General features: G+C 37.7%; 1 protein-coding gene across 4 annotated transcripts in view; it reads left to right on the top strand.

Annotated features, from left to right (window-relative positions):
• TLE1 (TLE family member 1, transcriptional corepressor) overlaps positions 1-22408 on the top strand; it is a 76689-nt gene that overhangs the window by 17526 nt on the left and 36755 nt on the right. For 2 of the 4 annotated variants that reach the window (XM_082784367.1, XM_082784366.1), the window contains exons 5-6: positions 5407-5469; positions 6400-6504. In XM_082784367.1, the coding sequence (XP_082640493.1) occupies positions 5407-5469; positions 6400-6504 (168 nt within the window). The remainder of the gene's footprint in view (positions 1-5406; positions 5470-6399; positions 6505-22408) is intronic. The other 2 variants (XM_082784369.1, XM_082784368.1) reach the window with 1 other exon arrangement.

The raw sequence follows: 22408 nt of genomic DNA, 5'->3' as shown, positions 1-22408 counted from the left end.
AGAGCTAAGCACTTTGCTTTTATGTTTCTTTTTTTTTTTTCTTGTATATGCTCTGTGAATAGGTGTGATTTCTGTTGACTTTGAAAATCTCACTCACAAAAAGAGTAAAGGCTACACCATTTAAGTCCATTGCTAGAAAAATGAAAATACAGAATGGATGCTAAGCTTTAGCTCAAGACTAAATTATACACATGCAGTTTCTTACCCAAGGACTTTGTAAATGTAGTTTTCAACTGATTTCTGGCTTGCAACAGGGATTAAAAATGGTCAAGCATGTCCTATAAAGAGTGCTTTTATCCACATGTCTGTTAGACAGATGGAGATGAAAATTGGTCTGAGGTCAAGCCATTTGCAGCATTCTCACAGCCTTCGATTTTCTCCTCATCCCCACCACAGATCATCTCAAATGATTCGGTAATGACCAAAAGTGCAACATTGACCTTTACTCCCTAGTGGATTACTGTGTTACATGGTATAAATTGCAGGAAGTCCATTTCCTTTTTCCAGAACGAATTCTATGTTGTACTTGGCTTTCTACATGTTGAAAGTGTAAGTGGAGGCATAATACTTCAGAATTATCTTGTAAAGCTTTCGTGAATGTGTTTTGACAGTATATTCTTTTCTGTGCATTAAAAGCTGGTTTGTTTATTTATTTATTTAAGTATTGAGAGGAGTGGATTAGAAAATACTTTTTTTTTGTATCATCAAAACTTTGTCTTTTCTTATGTTCCTCTTAATCACATTGCTCCATGCGTGAAGATGACGTAAGCTGTCATCTTCCAAGTCTAATGACAAATATGACTTTCAAAATTATGTTGAAGCAACTGAAGTAAGTTTTTTAAAAATATAAAGAAAGAAAATTAATGAAAGTACAGAAACTTGTCCTTAAGAAATAGTGATAGAGCACTTTCAAATATTGGTCTAACTTTGTAATATAGGAAGTGCTCTTCCCAGGAAAATACAAGTTTTTTAGCATACAAGAGATGCTTCTGACTTTGCGTTGTTTGGTAAAGATAGGCCTTGACAGCTTTGTGGAGTGTCAGTGCTACTAATTCAGCAGTTGTCATAATACAGCTGATCATCACAATAATGTTTTGTAAGATTCAAGTAAGGTAATTTGCTGATTGGAGCAAAACCAAAACTGTTGGTGAAAACTCTGAGACTGAAGGGTGATTAATTCTCCTCAAGGGAAAGCTGCATTTTTTCACTTAAAAGTGAGAATGCTGGCTCCCTTAGGCAAGGGCTTTCATTATTACTGATAACACGTGTTAACTGTGTTGAGAAATCCAGGTAGAGTTTGATACTTACATTATACCTGCTTCTTCTACAGTGCAAATGCCTACAGTTGCTTAAGAAATCTTGTTTATTTAAGTATGAGGTCTTACATGGTGCTTTGTAAAGTACAGCCTGTCAAAATGTAAAATGATCTGGAATAGACTACTGTACAGGAAAACAATGTATTTTTAACAATGAAGCAGAAAAAAAGTTAAAATTGTACACATAAGTGCTTTCTTAACTGCTTAGTAAAGTGACTTAAGTGAATATTATACTTAGTAACTAGTCTTGCTGCTTAGTTATATGTCATTATGTTAAGAATTCAATTTATCAAGAGACAAATTTAAGTACAATCACTTGAGTTTGGCAGTGGTTGGGTCAAAACATTTAAGTCCTTAATTATATGGAATTAAGACAAAAAAATTAGATGAGTGAAGACAAAAAAAAATGTTGGCTCAACTTAATTTTACCAAATGGAGATGAATTCCTTCATGTTAATTTTTAATGATACTTCAGAAAGGAGGGTGGCACTTCAGTCAGGGGTCTGACAAGCTTGTCATTTGCAAATAAATCAAAAGACAATCATTGCAACAACAAGAACCAGTGAAAGCTTTAGATTTGTCATTCTTTGATAGGCCCTACACTCAAGCCCTCTATTAAAAATGAATGTATTCAAGAGGCTCTGCATTAAGAACACAAACAATTAAGGGCTCTTCAGATGCTCTGCTAAGAGCTGCCATAGAGCTAGGAGGGCTTTCATGAGAGATGCAGGCTTCTACAGTCTGCTTTACCAAGGAGCCAGAGAATATAATCATGACTAATTGCGTGTCTCTGCTTGAAGCAGTTTTCTGCAAAATTTTTTCTGTTTACTCATTCTTCTGACTGCCCTACATGTCTCAAGATCACCACTTAGGTAATAGCTGTGTTATGTTGCAAGGACACTGAAAATATTTTTATGTTGCAAGGCCAATAAGTATTCTTAAGGCTATCAAATAGGAGCCCAAAATCTGGAAAATACAGCTTGCTCCAATGCTCACCAATTACAGATGTTTAGTCTTGATTAACCAAACTGTCCTAGACTCCTTCAAAAAAGTTTTTGCTTCTGGAGATCAGTATATATATCTATACATATATACAATATTTATGTGCACCTATTCAAAGATATTCTGTCTGGAAAGGTGAAAGCTCATTGCATTTTGAACAGTTAGATTTGTATTTAAATTTATGAGATTTCCTTTTTCTCAATGCTGAAAACAATCTCTTGCAATTCCTGATATAGAAGACTAAGTGAATTGTGTGTTAATGCTTAGGTTCGGGAACTCACTGGAGAACAAAGATATTTTTTTTGGACATATTTATGATGGAGAATACTTTTTACTAATTGTTGGAAGACAACAAACAGATGTTTGAGATCTGCTACTGGATAAATAATTTTAAGTACCTTTTTAAGTTGTGTGTGGGAAAGAGTACCAGTAGCTAAACTGCCTTTTAAAAGTGAAGACTTCGGTTATGAGTTGTGGAATAGTGTTTTTAATTTCCTTCCAATATAAATGCCTGTTACTTAGCACTCGTAACAGTAGCAAGAAATCTCAGAATAAATGCTTGTTTATGATTTGTACATTTAAGCTTATCCGCAACTGTGTATGAATATTAGGATGCTGTTTACATGTATAATTAGAAAAGATCTAATTGACTTGTCTTGGGACTGGTAACTAGCACATTATATTCTCTTGTGTTACAGTGTGCTATTCTCTATTTACGCTGCCACCGTGAAAGTCAGATACCTGGGACCTCTGTGGGAAAACTCCACAATGTGGATGCTTGCATGCTTTGTAGACTCTACTCAAAACAGACTTTTTTCACAGCTATAATAAGGATAATTCTCGCAGGATTGCACAATAGGGGGAATCATGTGTAGGTAATGCACACTAAAACAGCTTTTCAGGAGAAAGCAAATCAGTGCATCCTGATCTACTTTATTCTCCCACTCCCCACCTGCTTATCACTTGGCTGTGATTCATCCTGGTTTTTACCGTGAAAACAAAAGTAATCCTGTTGGTCAAGGGCAGTTAATTTGTTGGGAGCTAAACATCTCATCCCAGTCAGGTTGCTACATAACAGCCTTCTCATAGCTGATATATATAGTATTTGCTTCCAGAAAGTAAGGCATGTGGAAAAATGCCCTTTAGTACTCAAATTCTCCCAAACATATGTGTGCTTTTTTCATTAAGTTAACAGATAGTTGAAATACCAACATATCTGTCAAAAGTTTAGTCATGCAGACTTCCTTGTATTGTTTTTGCTGGTAGCTTATGTACCAGGTCATCTACAGAATGATGGATAGTTTGTGGTCATGTTCCAAACAAAACAGAAACAGTCAAAAACTGCTTAGTGTTTGATACTGTGTGAGAAGGTAGATGTTTCTGTTGAGAAAAGAAGAATATTCATGTTGTTGCAGAGGGGGGAAGGTTTGCTGCAAAGCAGAAGTTGCATCATTGCCCCTGCCTGTAGGAATTAACCTCTTAGCCCTAAGAAGAAACCACTCCCAAAGTGTTTGGAAGACCCTTGTGTCCATGAAACTGAAGTGTGGACATGCCCCACTGACTTTGGTCAGTTAGGACCGCAGTTTACATCAGTGTTTTACAAAACTCAGTGCTGTCAAGTATTTTCTATTTCTCCCAGAGGTGGAGAAAGAGGTGTTAAAGCTTGTTGGCCATATTCAGACCCCAAGTCATGTGTCTCCTGAGACACAAAAACAGTGTGGGGCTTTTGTTTCCAAATTACTGTTTGACTGATGTGTAAACATCAGCATATCTCAGTGTCTTCCTAAGAAATCTGGGATGATGGAAGGCTTGGGGAAAGGCTCAGCAGATGAGTTAGCAGTATTTATCTGTCTTCTCTGAGAGAGTTTCTTTGTTCAGCTTTTGGGAAATCGTTTCATGGAAGGCCCAACAGTTCTTAAAAGTGGACACCCCTGCCGTGTCCTAAAACCAAACAAGAAGAAATATGCATATGGCTTAGTGATAGTGACTAGTAAGAGTTATTCAGAGCATCTTGCATATAGGCTGCATACACATTTGGACATTAGTTTTCGTTTTGCGCAACTGTGCTCTAGTGACTGTGGGAGATGTTTTCAAGGAAAACTGTAGAAATTGTGCAAGTACCTTTTTACCTGTTTGTGGGAGTTGAGACTTCAAAAGCACAAAGCTCCTTTAAGACTTGAGGGATAGTTATAGTAGGAGATCTGAATGGTTGGCATGTGGTCTGAAAAGCATCACAAGTAAGGCTGAGTAATGGCAGAGGAAGGGTCCTGTGTTCCACCATCTTGCGTCCAGGTCTGGGTTCATGAAGCAAATGTGAGAGATTCAAAAAAATAAAATAAAATAAACCACAAACCAAGCAAAAACAAGTATATACAAAGCTGATGGAAAGTGGGCCTTAAACAATTTGTGCTGCTGTTTTCTGTGTTGCTGTTATTGAAGGATTGTCCCTCTGCTGGTTTGTTTTCTTGCTACTCATAGTTGTACTAATTTGTTGTTACTGACTACTATTACATTTTCTGATTGGCTTCTTTTTCTTCCTATCTGTGTTATTTCAGTTCACTCTTGTTATGGATGCTTTAGAAGTCTTTATTTTTTCCTCTCTGTTCTGCTTCGCTTCTGTTTTGGTATTTCATTTATACTCCTGTTGGTTTCTTTCTGTAAGCAAAACTGCCTTGTAATTGGCAGATAAAATTGATCATGAAAGAAACATTTTCCTCTGTGCCTGTCACCCTCATGTTATTCTGCTTGATAATTTGTGTAATAATAAATCTACCTTTTAAAAGGCTTTATCTTGGACTTAGTGGATTTCAAAAATACTTTACTTGTTAATGAGCTAGGTATGAGGACCAGATTTGTTCCTAAATGTGTATACAGATTAGGTGCTTTAGACATGGCAGATGTCCTAGAGTAGCTGACTAAATCTCTGTCCTCATTTGGGCTTAAATATTAACTATTTATATTTGCAGTAGTATGAGGACATGGATTTCTTTATTTTCTCCAGTGTGAACTTAATATGATCCTACAAAATAGTTGATATATGGGAACAAGCAGAAAATACATTTTTAATAATAATACGTTTCCTCTACAGACAGAAATCGCCAAGAGATTGAACACAATTTGTGCACAAGTCATCCCATTTTTGTCTCAGGAAGTAAGTAAAACTGTTCAGCTGTTAAAGTGCAATTATGTTTCTTTCTGTTTGCAAATTAGCTAGTTTTAAGATGTTAATTTTATCATAATGCACAAGTGTAAGGAACATCTGTTATAGTTGAAGTTTGCAAACCCCCTGCTAATTTGATCTAACAAATCTGAGTTCAAACTAGTGACAATGGCTTAGCTTTATTCATTCCCAAAGGAGAGGGGCAGTCTGTAAAAATATTGTCAATGCGACAAAATGCCTTCATTTCTAATCACGGTGATTATTTATTTGATATTAAATAAATGACATAAGTGAAATAAGTATGCTCATCTCGTCTACATGATTTGATACAAATTTCAGTCTAAAAAGTGAGTAGTTAGCTCAGATGCAAGATGTTGTTTAAGGTTACAGACCTGCATCTAGCCTGAATGACTGATTGTAGTATGCTGTAGGCAGCTACTGTTAAATTTTGAAGCCTGTTATTTAAAATATGCCTCTTCAAACTACAGTTTACAAAGAGTGTTTGTAATTCTTGCTGGGTTCAGTGTAGCATTTATTCTTCCTGTATAAAACTTCTGTAGGTTTTGCTGTGTGGACAGAGTGTATAAATGCTGAAATTCACACTAGTGTGAGGTTGACATTATCGTCCTGCCAGCTCAATTATAAACTGATTATCCATATGTCAGAAAATTAATTTTGAAGTGACATCGGGGGGGGGAGGAGAAGAGGTGGGCTTGACAGCCTTTAGGGCTCTCAGTTACCTTTGAAAGGGTGCGAAATGGGACACTGTTACATTTTTGCCTTCATAAGGTGTGTCTTGCAATAGGCAACCTGGGCTTCTGCAGAGAAACCAGTTACTCAGGTGTTAATGATCCTGATCTGATTTGTTGCAGTCAATACCCTAACACAAATTCTTCTCTAAACCCCTTCTTCTTTTAATAGCATCAGCAGCAAGTGGCCCAAGCTGTAGAACGTGCCAAACAAGTGACCATGGCTGAACTGAATGCCATCATCGGGGTACGTGGCCTTCCAGGTCTACCTCCTACAGTGTGTATAACTTGCTTTCATATCTTATTGCTTTGCTGTTTTAAAATAAGCTTAATGTTTTGATAGCTAACACTGTTTCGATGCCCAATGTTGTTCAAGTGTGTTTGATTTGCTTTGCACAGATTTTAGCAAGGGTAAAGTTAATAGTTTGCTTTGTCAGAATATCACTTTGTGCAGCAATGCTGTGCGTAACAAAACTTTTCCTCCAAGAAATACAGTGATTAGGACAGTTGCTTGTTTATTTGTAGGTATTGTATGTAGTAGTTACCTTTACCTCACGCTTTCTGTGACACTTGAATCCTTAGAGCCTGTTCAAGTATTCATTCTTCTTTCTTTCTCTTGTGAATCTTTCATGAATTTTAAATTAGCAAGCTACTGAAAAGAAACTTCACTTGCTTTTGAAGTAGTATTAATTGTCTGACACAGTGCTCTAATAGCCTTTCACCAAGTTTGTGCTTCTAAATATGCTGAAATAAGTTAATACTACTTGCTTGTGACTGGTTGTCAATCACAAGTCATTTGTTTTGTATTAATGAACTTTCTGAACCATGCATTCCTTCCACTGCATGAGTTCATTTCCCCCGCCACTAAGTCTAGAATATTTCTCATGTTTTCTGCCCTTCCAGACTAAGTGAAAGAAGTAGCCGAAACAAGAAGCCGTCCGTTCTGATTTTATTCATATGTGAGCGCCTTGAGCAGATTCAAATTACTCATTTATCAATTTATGTTAATTGCTTGTGAGAAGATGCCCTGCTGGTCTTTATAGTTCCCTCAGACACTTTGTAATGATAATTAGACATGCTGCTGTACGGATTAACAGTGCCATAGTCCAATGACGTCTGCAGACAATGGAACCAGTTAATCCATCTGTGCTTAAAATTACATCCCAACTGGAGATGGAAAAAAAAAATAAGAGTGAGGGAGGATTAAAAGAATGAGCCTCAGCTTGAAAACTCTCCTTTCATCAGTTTCTCAATTGCAGATCTGCAGTCATTTTGCCTGTGGTAAGCTATTGGCAGTCAATTAGGTGAAATAAACTGGGAGGGTGACCTTCATTTCCTCTTAATAGCTTTTCCTCCCTGAAATGGGGAGCTTCAGTGGATTTTCAGCTTAAATTTTATTCAAGCTGCTTTATTACACTTGACAGATTAGCTTTGCATAAACAAACCCCCCCCACTTCAAATATGAGCTGTTTTTTTCCCCTTCATATCAAATTTTGACTGTTGCTTAGTTGATTTGCTTAAAATCACATTTAAAAAACCCACACAATTACATCTGTATTTGTCACAATCTCCTCTATGCTTTACTTGTGCAATGAATTACTTTATTTCAAAGATCAAATCAGGTATTCAAACAGCACATGTACATTTGTGATATTTGATTAGCAAAGATTAGAGAATTGTACTTTCTTACATTTATTTGGAAATGAGTTCTTAGGATGAAAATGGAAATCTCTTTATAATGAACTAGTTTTAAAGAATATTTTATGCGGTATATGGAAATATGTGTTAAAAATATATTTAAAAACAATCTTGCTGAATTTAAAATAGTGAGATTTGGTTTGGCTACATAGCACTATCTCAAGCACATCTTTTACTTCTTTTTAAGCCTTCACAAAATAGTCTTTTAAAAGCAACTGGGATCAACAAATACCGCATGCAATTAACACTTTCTGTGGGGAGCACTTTTTTGGAAGTAGGAGTAGAACCTTCAGCTTTTTCACTTTCAAATAGCCAAAGATTGACCCAGAGTAAATACTTTCCTGCATCATCTGAAAGACTTCTGAGCAATGCTGTATGAATCCAAAACTACGAGTGAGGAAACAAACATACTAGGCACAAAAGTTCTTTGACCATGTCAATGCATGTATATGCATTTTACTAAAGTTAGATATATGTCACAGTGATCTTTTACAATCTTACATGGTCAATAATTATCTTGTGCTGCACAATAAGTTTCATGCACTTGACATATGCTTGATTTTGTTTGAAAGGGACTCTGCGCATCCTGGAAAATCTGAATAGCATAAAATTGGGTTGACAATTCAGTGGACCTTTGCTCCCCCTCACTGAGCATGCAGTGTGTCAAGCCCTTTCCCCAGAGGGGAGGAGACATCAGAAGGCTGTCTGTTCCAAAGAGCGGCAGCTGCACTGGAAGTAAGCATGGCCCAGTTTGATAGCAGCTGTCAGTATTGTTCAGGGATTCGACTTAGTGTAAAGAACAATGGAAGGGCCATGCTGTTTAAGTGCAGTGTCTTTCAAGATAAGAAAAGAAATAGTAATTTAACGGTTTAGACATCTATTATGAGCATGAAAGATCATGAAACTTCTTTCAGAATGCAAATAGGATGGAGCAGTCTATAACAGTAGAAAATCGAGTACTCACTGGCATCATACTACTGAGGATGTTAGTGTACAGTAAATTTTGAGCATAGAAGGAATGTTTAATTTTTCTAGCTGATATCCACTTAAATAGTTTCTCTTTACTAAATCTTCATTTTTGTTGGTCTTTGACTTTTTTTTCCATCTTTCCTTTCTGTCTTTAATAGCTGTTGTTTCCTGGCACTAGATGATTCAAAAGTTTCCCAACTGTCTTCCTGAGTTAGAGCAAAACACAATTCTTCTTGCTGCTGGGCCACATGTAAATTCTGGAAGGAAACAAAACTTTTAATTAATGGGAACATTTTATTTTGAATTTTTATTTTTTTTTTAATTTTTTCTTCTTGAGCCATCATAATTTTATACTTCAGTCTTTTTCCTTTTGAAAAAGTAGAAACCTGTTGGTTAGAGGAGAGACTTGAGTACATCTTACATCTTCATGGAACTATAAAATTTTCTGGAGAATTTACCTAGAAACTCAAGACATATTTTGGAGTTGGTTAAGCATGCCCAAAGAAAAAAAAAATAAAAAAAATTGACACTTTAAAAAAAAAGGTGAGAAGTGTACGTGGTCTCAGTGAGCTCATGAGTGCTAGTCTTCTACACCGATTAAAACTTCTGTGGATGATATTAGGCTCTTAATGGTTGTACCTCTGGCCATATACTTTTCCTGCATGTTCTTGAAGGCTTTACTTTCCAGCCATTGGGTAGAAACATAGCTAAACAAACTGCATGACTTCATTTTTTTTTTTTCTTGAAATTGCATTATTTAATAATTTGTTGTATTCTAGTTGAAAGAACTAGAAGATTTACTAGGTAGTTGAATAATCAAACAAAAAACTTTGACTTAAAACGGTACCTGTTAACTCTATCACACTGTTGTAGCTGTAGGCAGTGTCCATGTTTGGGGTTAAGGGAGAATCCAAATCATAGTATGAAATAATTAATTAGATAATCATGGTTTAACTTGAAGGGATTTTTATTTTCCAGACATGGTCAGCCTGGAAAACTTCCTGCTGAGAATGATAAGGCACAGTTACAATTGACCAATCTATTTAGATGTAAACAATGGATATTAGTTTGTTTACTTCAGAATTAACAAAGTAGGCAGATTTAAAAGTAGAATATGCAAATATCTGAAATAAGAACTATAAGCAGAAAGCTGGAATATTTTTTAGCATTGAGTTTTAGATACATTGTTTCAGTGTACCATCATGTATGCCTTATTTTGACATTTCAGATAAGTTGCTAATGCTCCTGTAAAACATATCTTTTGGATTGACAGTACTCTTGAGATAGATTGAGTTGTAGGCTTCCGTGAGGCCTCTCCACTGTTGCATGAGGTGATTGGCTAAAGGATTAGCAAGATGTGGGATTATTTTTTCTCTCCTGGCTGTGGTTGCCAGCTATCTCTGGGATTGTAGTGTGTGAAGCTTAAGAGGATGAGGTTAACCTCTTGAGGGTTTATTCTTATGAGTGTGTAGTTAATCCTTATAAAGCCTATAAATAACTAGGCTGTATGTTTCATTAAAAAATAGAAATACAGACTAGAGCAGAAATGAATGCAGAACTTAGTGCAATGGAAGAGCTAAGCAGCTGTAGCATTACTTCAGATCCTCCTTGGCCGTGATATGAATTACATGCCAAGGGGAGGGGAAACTGCCTAGTTCTTAGAAATTAAATAAAATGAGATCTTGTGAGCACAAGACATGGTGTCCTCACTTTTAACATAAACCAGGTAGCCCCAAGTCTGAATTACTAAACTCCAGCAGTAATAGTTCAATTGTCTGGAAACTGCCTGGGTTATTCTTCATATTCTTCTTTCTTTATAATACATAGAAACCTTAATTACATGTTATTCTGTCATGTTTAGGTGCTGTTAGAATATAAAAGCTTAAGATTTGTAAAATAAGTTTAAAATAGGTGGCAAGTGGAGATATTGTTTGTCAGCATGACAACTGCTATTCTGAAAATGCCAGTCCTCAAGCAACGGTCAGATTGTTTTTTCAAACATCACTAAGTTTTGAGGAAAAATAAGAAAGTGTTCTGAATGTGTACTACTGGAAACAGAAAACCTGGGAGAAGGTTCGTGAAATGTGAGTTAATATCACAGTCAAAACCACATTTATTTAATATTAGACTCCCCCTCCAAACTGGTGGTGGGATGGAGAACACTGATTTGTCAATATGGAGGAGGATGGTATCTTAACCAGACAATTTTCTGAAGATGAAAATACTTCATTCTGAAGAGCGGAAAATTGTATATATTACTTAAGTGTAATTCACTTGTAGGCAAGATCTGTTATCTTGTGAAGTTTCCTGTGTGGGTGCGTAGAAAAAGCAGCACCTTAGATCTTAATCCCAAAAGAATCTGCAAGATGTTTAGGTGGCTCTCCTATCTAGATTCAATGTCTAAGCTTCCAGCCAAAGATGAGACCACGTGTATGGTTATAAATTCAATGATGAGTTGACGCCACTCGTATAACGAATAAATGTTGGGAATATGGTTTGTATGTGTTAATGGAGAGTTGTATGTTGGCCTACGTTGCAGCAGAGAGGTACAGCAGGGACTGGTAAGATTTAGAAGGACTTTTTTAGGTGGGAACGATTAATAGAAGGTCAGGAAAGTCAGTGGAGGATGAATGTGCAGGAAGATTCAGGTAGATAGAAGCAGAGGAGATAGAATTGGTATCCAAACAGTTCTGTTAAACAGTGTTTCAGAAGGAGTAGTTTTAGTGGAATGGAAAAGACTAAAATCAGGTCAAAATGTTGGAGGAGTACAGTTCAAAGCAAGGAAAATGTGCAGAAAATGTGCTCAGTGAGCTTTAATAAAGAGAATATGGAAGGGCTGCCAAAAAGATGAAATGGGGGTTATGGATGAGTGTGCTTTTGAAGCTGGTTGAAGCAGGGGAGTGTTAATATGTATAAAAGTCATTGGCACAGAAGGGTAGGTTACCTGATCCCAGAGGAAAGGATTGCTTCCTTTAGTCAGTAATTAAAAACATTTCACAATTAAAACATATGTAGGCAGAATTGCTTTCATGTTCATAGATAGTATTCACAGATGCTATTTTTTTCTATGAGTTCATAAGAAAGCTTAAGAAGACAAACTGAAGGGATGAGCATACCTTCTACTGTCTTTGAATTTCCACTTGAAGTAAGATAGGGGAGTTAAGAGTAGGTGAACAGCCAACAGGCTGAGGAAAAAAATGTGATGTGAACTTCAGCTTCTCTGGAAAGAATTCTGATGTGTTGGAGGAAGGAGTTGGATGGAAGGAACAGAATTGGTTGGCCCAAACAGTTGAGAAACTCCTCTGGGTGAGTTTGCACATGAGGTGAAATCAAATACAGGGAAATTGAGTAAGGAAGAAGCAAAGCATGGCCGTGCAACATAAGTAGAACGGGGAATGATGTTGGGGTGGGGGAACTACGTTGGATGATGTAGGGCTGTAAGATGGACTGATTTAGTGTAGAAGAGAAAAGCAAAGAGCGAGTGAAGCATACAGATCTGAAGGGATCTGAAAGTCTTGCTTTCAGAAGCAAGTGCTGGTATACTGAGGTGAATTAAATGCCACCATGCTGGTGGGAGAAAGGAGGGTAATCTCTTGATGTGGAATGTAAATGCAAAGTGAAACTCTGTGACTGGAGACGGAGACAACATGAGCAGGAAAGTGCAGGTGCTGAGGGTCTGGAGGAAGACAGAGGTAGACACAAATACTCTAAGTATTAAACAGTGGAAATATACAAGAAAACAGCAGCCCGCTATGTTTTTCTTGGAAGAATGATACAGAGAGTAGAGGCAGGGGCCCGTGTGGGAGGACTGGAGGAGAAGGGAAAGAAGCTTGCTTTTGTTCTTGCACAAAGAGCCTAGCGTGGGTGTTTAGGATAACTTTAGGAAATACTAAAGACAGGGCAAAGACACAGCTTGTACAGCATTTTACGGTACCTCATCACAATGCTGAAGAGTTTGTATCAACTACTAAAGGATCCCCAGTATCTGGTAATTTCATGTATTACTAATTTTTCAGAATATTGTTGAGCTATCAGGGCTGCTGTCTTGTATAACACTTAATCTCCTGACTATGTCCAATTCTGTATTTAAAGGTGCTAGTTAACTGTAGCTCTTTAAATCAAATACTTACAAGCAGTAACATTAAGACAGCAAAAGCAAGGATTAGCAGAAGTAGATTGCTCAAATGCATGTTCTGAAGTGACTGGTAATTGGGAAGAGAAGTTATTGAGGTTATATAGGGAATTTCCAATAAGGAAATGGATTTTCTATGGTATTTTTTCCATGGATTGGCAAAGCGAGTAAAAAGGAATGTGGTGCTTGTCTTGTGACTGACAAATTTTTCATTCTTTGATATCTCAGAAATGTATTTGTAGTTAGTAACAACTGGGGGAAAGTGGTTGATAAGCATCATTTGAAGTCGTATATTGAACTTAATGTCTGGATTTTAATTTACCAAAAGATTGTTTTTTTTGTACTCTATCATTACTATCTTTGTTTTCACCAAGATTTAAATTTCTGGAGAATAAAAGAGGCAGGAAGGAAAAGAAATACTTTTTAAGGTAATCATACATCTGTAATAAAATAAAAAAAGAAAAAAAAAAACAACAACCTGAAGCAGTGTTTCTTAAGTCACTTTCAAATTGGTGCATGCTCAAACTGGTTGTTTTTGGCTGCTGTGGCAGCAGGAACATGCTTTTGAAGTGTGTTTAAATGGTAGTGACATGCTAACAGTAGCAAAAAAAAAAAAAAAAAAAAAAGCAAATATGTAGATTGGGGTTAGAAGGCAAGTAATAGTGGGAACTTACGGTTGCCCCAGAAAAAAATGTGTTGGCAGTTTTTGCAAACCAGAAGCAATGTGTGCTGGCAGCTTCATTCTACAGACTTAAGGCTTGCCTCCGAGTCTTTAGAACAAGCAATATGTACCTGTCTAAAGCTTTTTTTTTTTTTTTTTTTTTCCAAAAAAAAAAAAAGGCAAAAAGAGAAGAAAAAAGCTTACTTCTCTAAGAAACTTATGCTGACAGTGATGAGAAGAATATAATTGGTTTCAGAAAAACAGCCTTTGTCTTTCCTGGATCAAGCAATGGAGAATTTAAGGTTGTCTTCTGTGGTTTTTAGATTGTGGTTTTCAATTTGTTACTTTCCTTTAGAGTCTGAGATGTTCTTTGAAGACATGTTTTCCTGCCCAAGGATTTATTTATTTATTTATTTATTTTTCCTGCCTCTACCCCTCCTCCCCATTCTACCCTGTGGCATCTGTCCTTTATAAAAGCTTCTCTGATTCTTCCACTGTTCCCATGTCTTTTTCTTCCAGTGCTGACTTCAGCTTTGCTGTTTGTCACTTAATTCTTCAGAATTTAACCTAAGGAGAAAAAAGTCATTATTAAAACAAGAATCTTTAGAACTGGCTCTTCTGTGACTTACTTCTATTTTTTTTTCCTATAAACTGTTTGACAGGATGTTGTAAAGCCAGGCCTGTGATAATTTTTTTTCGAAGCATAGAGATCAATGGAAAAGCTACATATTGTTTATATGTGCAGAGAAGGGAACTTACTTTAAAAATGCATCTAATACATAAAATACATCATGGCATACATGAATACATAATACTTAAAATGTATGTATGTCTGTACATACAAGGTTATGCTAGTTTCTTTGTTTAGTGGGCTCTTTCTATGTTGCTGGCATAGCTGCTGATACAAGCACTAACCATGCTTTAATGGTCTACACTTGGTACAAAATACGAAGCTTTAGATTGGTTTACAACACGTGCCAAAATGATGCCAAAAAGCCCTTGTGTGGATGCAGCTACACCAGTGCAGCCAAGATGTAGCTAGTTCACTTTAGGGAGAAGATGCTGCTGAACTGGAAGAATCCCATCTGCTTACAGGATCCTGTATCCTCGCTGTGGGACTTTGCGGATGTGGAACAAGCCTCAAAGGCTCCACGGCATATCTAGGCTGCTAGTGCAGGTTTGCTCTTGTGAAAGTGCCAGTCATGCTGGCAGGGCTGTATAATTATTCCCTCCATGTCAATGGGATATTAAAAATCATTCCATTTAACAATTATTACTAAACTTCTATTAAATAGTTAATTGCTGATCATTTTAGCAGAAAAACAGCTGACATGCTCATTCACTGGGTGCGGTGACAAATCCATTTGGGTGTGGTTACCCACATCTGTCATTGCTGTTTACAATGATCTTTTTGAAGAGCCCGAAGTGTAATATCTCTTCAGCTTTCTAGTTATGGTGCCTGGACTTGTCCTCCAGAATGCCAGAAGGAAGCGCAGAGAAGCCTAGCTGTTAAGTAAGACAGAAATGCACAGCAAAGATTAGAGTTGCTGCTCAACATAGAGCTGAGGAAAAGGTAAAGTACTTCTTTCTCCACTGCAATCTGTGTGTCTGTGATCTGTAATGGTGATGTGGAAACTAATTAATGGTTAACAAGCTACCCTTTGAAATTACTTTTATGTTTTCTATTTGCATTATATTGGGGAGCAATATAATTCTTTTTCTCCATTCTATAGGTGTGAAGCCAATGACAGTATTAAAACTAAAAATGAGGTCTTGTGATTCCACAGAAGTCTGTGTACTTTTAAGTAGACTGGTACTGACTATGTAATTTGATTTGATAACAAGCCAAGATTTCCTTGTGATGAGAGATGTCAGTTTCCTTATTAAAAAAAATAATCTTAATTTTTCATGAAATACTGAACATATTATAAAATACATGCCAAAGGATATACTTGGTATCTCTGTTACATAAGTATTTCAAAGAGCTCTCAAACTCTTCCAGTTATTTTAATAGAAAAATGAATTTAGAGTTTAGCTAGCTAGGTGCAGGCTTCAGTATAGCTACTTTGGCCCCTACTGAGAATTGCTATCTCAGTTCCCTGCTGTAGGTTCTTTGGAGATGACCCATGTGCACCAGTGGTTTGTTTGCCCCAGGTTAGGATGTGTTGTATTTATTTTCCATGGAATATTTTTTCTTCTGAACTACAGTGCTAGTCAACACCATGGTTTTTGCTTCAGATAAGTTGTGTGGCAGCTTCACTGCACACTATTTTTTTTATCATGACTGCAACTAGTTTTTTTTTTTTTCTTTGATAAGCAATAACCTTTAGCCTTACATAGCAAATGTATGGGGAGTTGTGCTTGTAAGAGTTCATTAACTTTTCTTAATTTTGAAAGATGAGAGTCTGTTGCTTTTTCCCCTTCATTCTTTAGAGTTGGCCAGGTTAGGTATTTTTAGGTATGTTACTGTAAATCTGTGTTGTACAAATTCATAGAAGAAACACATTTTATAGTGAAGCAGGTATGCAACACTAACTGTGTGGTTGGGAGCACCCATGCACAAAGTGCTCTTTTTTAATCTTTGTGAACCCGTTGAAGTCAAGCTTGCTTTACCTATTTTGAATTTTCTGAAGAACAAATAGGAGGCAAGACTTCATTTCTGAGGGAGGATCTCACAGCAGACAGATGGAAATGAATCCTGAAAAGGAGGGAAATAACAGAGGGAAGAAGGAATCAAGTGATCAAGTAGAAAAGGAGTTAAGAAAGGAAGACAGAAGTTAGTTCACAAATGTATACTTTGTGTTCCTTTGCATTCTTTTCACTGAGTAATTTGAATATGCTGAGTGTTTCATATCTGATTTTTCTTTTTATTTATATAGGTAAAGATGTTAGAAGAGCTGAGTTTATTAATGTGCTTGGAGTCACTGTATCAGCAAAGCAGTAAAATATAACTTACAATATCCAGGGTTGGAAGGTACCCCAAGGATCATAGAGTCCAGCTGATAGCTCTGCACCAGGACCACCCAAAAAACAGACCCTACATCTGAGAGCGTTGTCCAAAGGCTTCTTGAACTACAGCAGCATCAGTGCTGTGACCACTGCCCTGGGCAGCCTGTCCCAGTGCCCGACCACCCTCTGGGTGCAGACCCTTTCCCTAACCCCAAGCCTGACCCTCCCCTGTCCCAGTTCCATGCCATCCCCTCGGGTCCTGTTGCTGTCCCCAAAGAGCAGAGCTCAATGCCTGCCCCTCTGCTCCCCTCGTGAGGGAGCTGCAGGCCGTCATGAGGCCTCCCCTCAGCCTGCTCTGCTCAGGGCTGAGCAAACCAAGGGGCCTCAGCTGCTCCTCATATGTCTTCCGCTCTACACCCTTCACCATCTTTGCAGCCCTCCTTTGGACATTGTCTAATACTTATATCTCTTTGTTATATTGTCACCCAAAACTGCAGACAGCTCAAGAAGACGCCATACCAGCTCGGAGCAGAGAGGGACAATCCCTTCTCTTGACTGGCTAGTGATGCCATGCTTGGTGCACCCCAGGGCATGGCTGGCCCCTGTGGCTGCCAGGGCACACTGCTGGATCACGTTCAACTTGCTGTTGACCAGAACCCCAGATCCTTTCCTACAGGACTCCAGCCTGCCATCCCCTAGTTTGTACAACTTTTCAGCCTTATTTTAGTTATCTTAGAGATGAAGCTAATTTGTGAGAAAAGGGCTGCTTGGGAATGCGTTTGAGGAAGCTGTCTTTTTGCCAGTATATTGTGTTTTCTGGTTTGTGTGAGGCAATTTGTATAACCTCTGTTCTAGAAAAATTGGTAAGATGTGCAACTGAGATTTATTAGTGTGGTTTGAGTTGTTTGAAAAAGTGGAAGCAAGAGCTGCAAATATTTTCCAACAAGTTTTCTTTTCAGAATTCTACATTTTAATTTAAGGCAAATTCCTGTAGTAGAAAATAAAGAAAAAAACTTTGTCTTTTCATCTTCTTTCCAACTTTGATATTTGCTTACTGATATTTTGTACATAGTAAAAGTTTTTTTATTATTTTTTGTGGGAGTGGAAAATATGTGTTAAGACCCAAAGATATTATCTGTGCCTTTTCTGCATGAAAAAGGAAAAGGTTTTTTCCCATGAGACAGTTGGGTCTTTAAATAGTCATGTCATTGTCTCACACAAATGTTGTGTGTCTGAAATACATGGTTTTGGATAGCTTTTGCCAATCAGTCCGTCTGTGGACTTAAATCTCTGTAGCAAGATGACATTTCATGCGTTATATACATCGAAGAGGCTTGCTGAAGACACTGTTTCTTTGTTCTGAGGGGACATTCTCTTCCCTCACTGGAGTCACTGTGGCTTGTTCGCATAATGGCTAGTTTTCAAATAACTTGTACAAAGCTACAAAGACTCCATTCTCGGCTCACAAGCTAGAGGTGCAGTAGTGGGCACTTTCAAGTTTGTTTACTCTGATATAGTATAGTTTCCTATCTGTCAGAATTAAATCTATGCCTTTAAAAGAAGAGGTAGTAAAGAAATCAAATGAACCGAAATAAACACAGATGTTTCAAGGGAAAGATAGAAAATGAAGCAGTGACAGCAGTAGCTGACTCTCATTTTTCTAAAAAGCACTTAAACAGAGAAAACAGTAAACTATAAGAAACACAGAATGGTTGAGGCTGAAAGAGGCTTTTGGAGGTCATCTGCTCTATCCCCACTGCTCAAGTAGGGCCACCTAGAATAGGTTGCCCAGGACTATGTCATGGTGGCTTTTGACCAAGGTGGCTTTTTGACTTTACAAAAATGTAAAGTGTTTCCTGTGTTCTACTTCTTGCTTACTGCTTTTTGTCCTGGCACCACTGGCTTTGTCTTTGTACCTTCTCTTCAGATACTTGGACACCTTGATGATATTACCCCTGAGCTTTCTCTTTTCCAGGCTGAACAGTCCAGTCTCTCTCAGCGTCTCCTCATGGGAGAGATGCTCCAGTCCCTTCTTTGTTTTTGTGGTTCTTCAATGGCTTCTCTCCAGCATATCCAGGTCTCTCTTGTACTGGGGATTCCAGAATTGGACACAGTATTCCAGCTACAGCCTTACCATTGCTGAATAGAGAAGTAGTATCACCTCTTTTGGCCTGTTGACATTACTTCGCTTCATGTAGCCCAGGACACCATTAACCTTCTCTGTGTCAAGGGCACATTGCTGGCTCACGTGCTACTTGCTGTCCACCAGGACCCCCAGGTCCTTCTCTGCCTCTGCTTTCTGGTCAGATGGCACCCAGCATGTACTTGTTCTTAGCTATGTTCCTCCCCAGGTGCAGGACTTCACAATTCCCTTTGTTGACCTTTGTGAGGTTCCTGACCATTTCTCCATCCTGTTGAGTTTCTTCTGGATGGCAGCATGGCTGTCAGTCATTTCAGCCACTTCTCCTGGTTTTTGTGTCACCTGCAGAAGAAAACAAACTCAGAGCTTGATTTTGCATGTTACTGCTATGGTATTGAAGAATAAGATTCAAATAAGAAGGAAATATCTTGCAGGGACCTCTAACACACTTTGCAATTAGTCTAATAGTCATAATATCAAAGAAAAAGAAGCATGCAAAGACAGAGAAAAGGAAGCACTGCTGCTGCTGATGAAGTAAAGTTAGAAAGTTGAGTAGTAAGCAATCCATGTTAGAAAGTATTGCCAATATATATCTGTATACAAGTACATTCACATTTGTAAAGAAGAATGTAGATATATTTTTAAGGGAGGGTTATCTGGCATCATTGAGAATGTGCTTACCTGTAGGTGAAGTAGTCTTTTGAAAGTAATTACAGACATTTAAATGCAAATGTAAGTTTATGCATTAGGTTGTCAAATGAGAGTTACTGCTAGGTTTGGCTTTTGCTAGTATAGGTGATGGGTGCAGGTTTTTGTCTTCCAAGGTAATGTAGAAGGCCGGATCTGGCAGGAGCATTATCTTGGGTTGTTTCCTTTTCTGAAAGGTCTTTTTTTTTTTTTTTCCAACTTTTTTTTTGCATTGGTGGTTGTAAGAATCTTTTTAAACAGAGAGAGAAAGGGTTTATTGGTTGGCTGGCTGTATCTACTCAAACAGTGGCCCTCGTGTTCATTTGGCCATAAAGATTTTGTACTACTTCTCACCTCCTTCCACTTAAGCACTTGTTTGGGAAGGGACAGAATATGACAATGCATAAACAATAATGCTTTTTGTTGTTTTGGTAGTGGTTGGGTGGTGGTTTTTTATTATTTTTGTTTTGATTGTGTTTTTTTCTTCATATCTTTCTGCCTTCTTGAGTTTAATATTCTTGAGTTTAATAAAGTCATGTTTCTTCTGTTCTACAGCAGTTGACATGAAATAGTGCCCTTTGCATCTTAGGTCTCTAAATTACTTTTGTGCTTGCCATATATTTTTTTCAGAATGAATCTATGTAGCCACTGTTCATAGTGTTACCAGAGCTAGTGCTGATCATGTTTTCTAGAATTCTTTTTCTCTTCCTGGATGTTTGTTCAGAATACCACTGGAGAAGACAGCTATTGTAGTTTGGGACCAGATATGTAACCTTTTTCCATTGTTGGTTTGCAGTTACCTGTGAATTCTGAATTCTGTGCAATTGAATAGATAATGAATAGTATATCACCTCTGTTTAAGAATAGAGGAATACTTGCAACCATTCAAAACTAGGAATTCAAAACTAGACTAAGCCATAGGTATTTGTGACATCAGTAGAACTGCTTTATGGTAGGAATGGGAATTACAGTGCTTCTTGGTCAGTGTTGATAGATAAAGAACCAGGAGGTATGTGTTTGTGACATGGATTTCCTGTATATAAACAAGAACTTACCAACTTTGCCTCTGGAAGCCTGTGGCAGAGATTGAAAATTCATTCTGAATTTTGAGTCCTAGTTAAAGATCTCTGTATAGCTGGAACTAAGGTGTTGGAGGAGAAGAATTGTACCACCTTTAAGATGGCTAGGAGGTACTAGATTGGAGAAGGAAGCACTGTGTTTTTCATGTTTATTTTGGGGTCTCTGCAGTCTAGTTAGGGGGTTACTTGAAAAAATAGTCAATAATAATAAAGTCTGATACTAGACAGTAAGCTGAATGCACCATTTCTTTCCTCCCTTTGCAAATATGAAGAGCTTCTGGTTTTGCAACAAAATGGTGGGTGAACTATTGATGCTTTTAAAAATCAATGCTATGGTTAATTATCTCAGTGCAGTCACTTATGTATGCATCATTGCCCTCTTTTCTGCATTCCCGCATCCCTCTGAAACTGGACACAGCCCTTGCTCTTCAAGTAATGGTAATAATTGGTAGTAAGACAGACCTGTTACTCATCCTTTTCTGAGCACATTTCTCATGGCAGGTGTCTAGTTTTTAATTAAGTGCTAATGAACATGGCTAGTGGACCATGATACTGCTGCCAACTTCTTCAGTTTTATATCTCACTGCTGCTAAGCTCTTAAAAGGTGGTAGAGCAGGCATTAGTGTCTTTGAAGTGACAGGAAAGTGATTATATGCATAACAATTGTTTCTAGGATGTACAATGGCAAATGTCTAGTTTCTAAATACATCTGGTGAGCACTGCTGTTATTCATCTACCCTGTCTTTAGTTTTTCTCTTTGTGCGCAGTATCATAATCCTTTTTCTAGAAAAAATGCAATATACTTTTGGCAATTCAAGTTGTATAAATAAAAAGGTAACAGGGTATGAACTTTTGGAAAGGATTATGTTTATTGGTGTGTTAGAAAGAACTTAACATCTTTGGCATTACAGACCATGATCAGTTTTTTGGTCTTATGTCTATTTAATATTGTTGCATATTTAAGCATCTTTGTGGACTATTTTCTTCTGCTGCCCTAAGTAACCATTTTGCAAAGCTGCAGGGTATTGCGATGAGTTTCCACTTACAGCTCTCGTACTCTGTTCTATACCTTAAACAGAGCATTGCTCCCCAGCTTTCACATGCCATTCTGTCAGAGAAACAGGGTGTAGCCCTTCTTTGTCACATCCCTTCAGTGTTAAGGACTTCATTGGAAGAGATTAATCTGTTCATAATTTCTGGGACTTACAAAATACACTTTGTGTAGGCTACAAAGCAGAGCAAGTGTAATTGCAGGTAGCGTGTCCTTAGCAGGTTGGTTTCTAAAGAATTAAGCTTCGCTTCCTGAAATCGTGTAGATTAACTTATTTGCTAATTGAACTGGGCATGAAAAAGCAGAATCTTCACAGGCGTCCTGAAGCTACAGGGACAAGAATAGAAACAATTTAACTTCATTTCCCTGTTTTGACTTCCTGTGCCCACACTGCAAAATAAGCTAATTTGAGCTCGCTGTTGGAAAAAGGAACAGGTTTCTCTCCACAAAACTGATTTGGAGGAGAGAAATCAATTTTTGTTCTTAGCCAATTTCACACCACAGCTAGGTAATCCAGTGTGATAGTGCACCTGGGGACAAGACCAAGGTTATGAATGCATTATAGTGCTGCTGATGCATGTTGTTGCATGGGTAGAAGTGCAGATGACCGACCTCGTTGATCAAAGAGGAACAGAATGACTTAAGATACCATCTCTCTTAAAGAGCCTTCCAAAATACCAAGTTTTCTCTTGATTTGAAGAAATATGTTGGAAACTACTGATAATGTCTGTGAGAGGGAGAGATGTCCTCTTGTTCTTCAGAGTTTGAATGGGAAAAAAAACACACAACAGTATTGTCAGACTTGTGCAGTGCTC

The sequence above is a fragment of the Aythya marila genome (assembly GCF_965140915.1).
Source record: "Aythya marila genome assembly, chromosome: Z".
NCBI lineage: Eukaryota > Metazoa > Chordata > Aves > Anseriformes > Anatidae > Aythya > Aythya marila.
Note: the sequence above shows the minus strand (reverse complement) of the source record. Positions and strands in the feature narration are given on the sequence as shown.